This window comes from Manacus vitellinus, unplaced genomic scaffold (assembly GCF_001715985.3).
Source record: "Manacus vitellinus isolate BGI_N305 unplaced genomic scaffold, ASM171598v3 scaffold_143_pilon, whole genome shotgun sequence".
Taxonomy (NCBI): domain Eukaryota; kingdom Metazoa; phylum Chordata; class Aves; order Passeriformes; family Pipridae; genus Manacus; species Manacus vitellinus.
The window spans coordinates 152962-154075 of NW_021939025.1; the positions used below are offsets into that span (position 1 = coordinate 152962).

General features: G+C 65.6%; 1 protein-coding gene across 1 annotated transcript in view; it reads right to left on the reverse strand.

The window, feature by feature from the left end:
- Positions 1-1114, reverse strand: part of LOC103761803 (filamin-C-like) — a 40576-nt gene that overhangs the window by 28186 nt on the left and 11276 nt on the right. Inside the window, exons 9-11 of the mRNA XM_029958164.1 lie at positions 597-720; positions 350-506; positions 7-108 (exon numbers count right to left, since the gene is read on the reverse strand). Coding sequence (XP_029814024.1) covers positions 7-108; positions 350-506; positions 597-720 — 383 coding nt within the window. The remainder of the gene's footprint in view (positions 1-6; positions 109-349; positions 507-596; positions 721-1114) is intronic.

Sequence of the window (1114 nt, forward strand, 5' to 3'; positions counted from 1 at the left end):
CTTGACGGTGCTGGTGTAGCGCCCCGGCACGTCGGGCACGTAGGATACCGTGTAGGTGCCATCCCCGTTGTCCCGGATCGACGCCTTCTTGGGCTGCCCCTCGGGGTCCTGCGGGCAACCCCCATCAGTGCCCCGTGCTCAGCACCCCGGTATGTGAGGGAAGGGGCACCCCGTGTCTCCCCCTGGCACTGACCAGGATCTGCACCATGAGCAGCCCCTCGCCCACTCCCCAGGTCCCCACATGTTCCCCCCTACGCTGACCAGGATCTGCACAGTAAGCAGCCCCTCACCCACCCCCATCTGTCCCCTCACACCTCCCATGCCCCCCACGTTCCCCCCCTACACTGACCAGGATCTGCACGGTGAGGAGCCCCTCGCCTGCGTCGCGGGCGTCGATGGTGAACTCGACGGGGAGGCTGGCGGGGATGCCCCCCGCGCTCAGCCCGGGGCCGCTCGCCCGCACCTTGCTGGCATCGTGGGCTGGCAGCGCCATCACCTTGAAGGGGCTGTGGAGGTAGGGGATAAGGGGAGTGCCGGGACCCTCAGGCTGTGGGGGGTCCTGTGTCCCCACCCATCCACCCCAGGTGGGGTCTCACCTGCGCGGCACCTCCTGCCCTCCGTACTTGACGGCCACGGTGTAGGGCCCGTCGGTGGCCGGGGTGTAGGTGACCTTATGGGTGCCGTCACCGTTGTCTCGGACCTCCAGCGGCTCCGGCAGCCCTGTGGGGCAGCAGGACATGTGGGGTGGTGATATGTGAGGCAGGGGGACATATGGAGCAGGGGAACATGGAGGGTATAGAGTAGCATGTGGGGCAGGACATCCCTGAGCAGGGAACTCCATGGGGCAGGACATCCTAGGGAGAAGGGCATCCATGGGGCTGGACATTCTGTGGAGCAGGATATCCATGGGTAGGACACCCTATAGAGCAGGGCACGTCGCAGGGCAGGACACCCTATGGAACATGGCATCCATGGGTTGGACAAGCCATGATGCAGGACATCTATGGGTCAGGACATCCCAAGGAGCAGGACACCCTGTGGACCATGGGATCCACTGGGCAGGGTTAGGACACCCCACAAGACAGGGCCTCCACCCCCCACGTCCCCACGTACC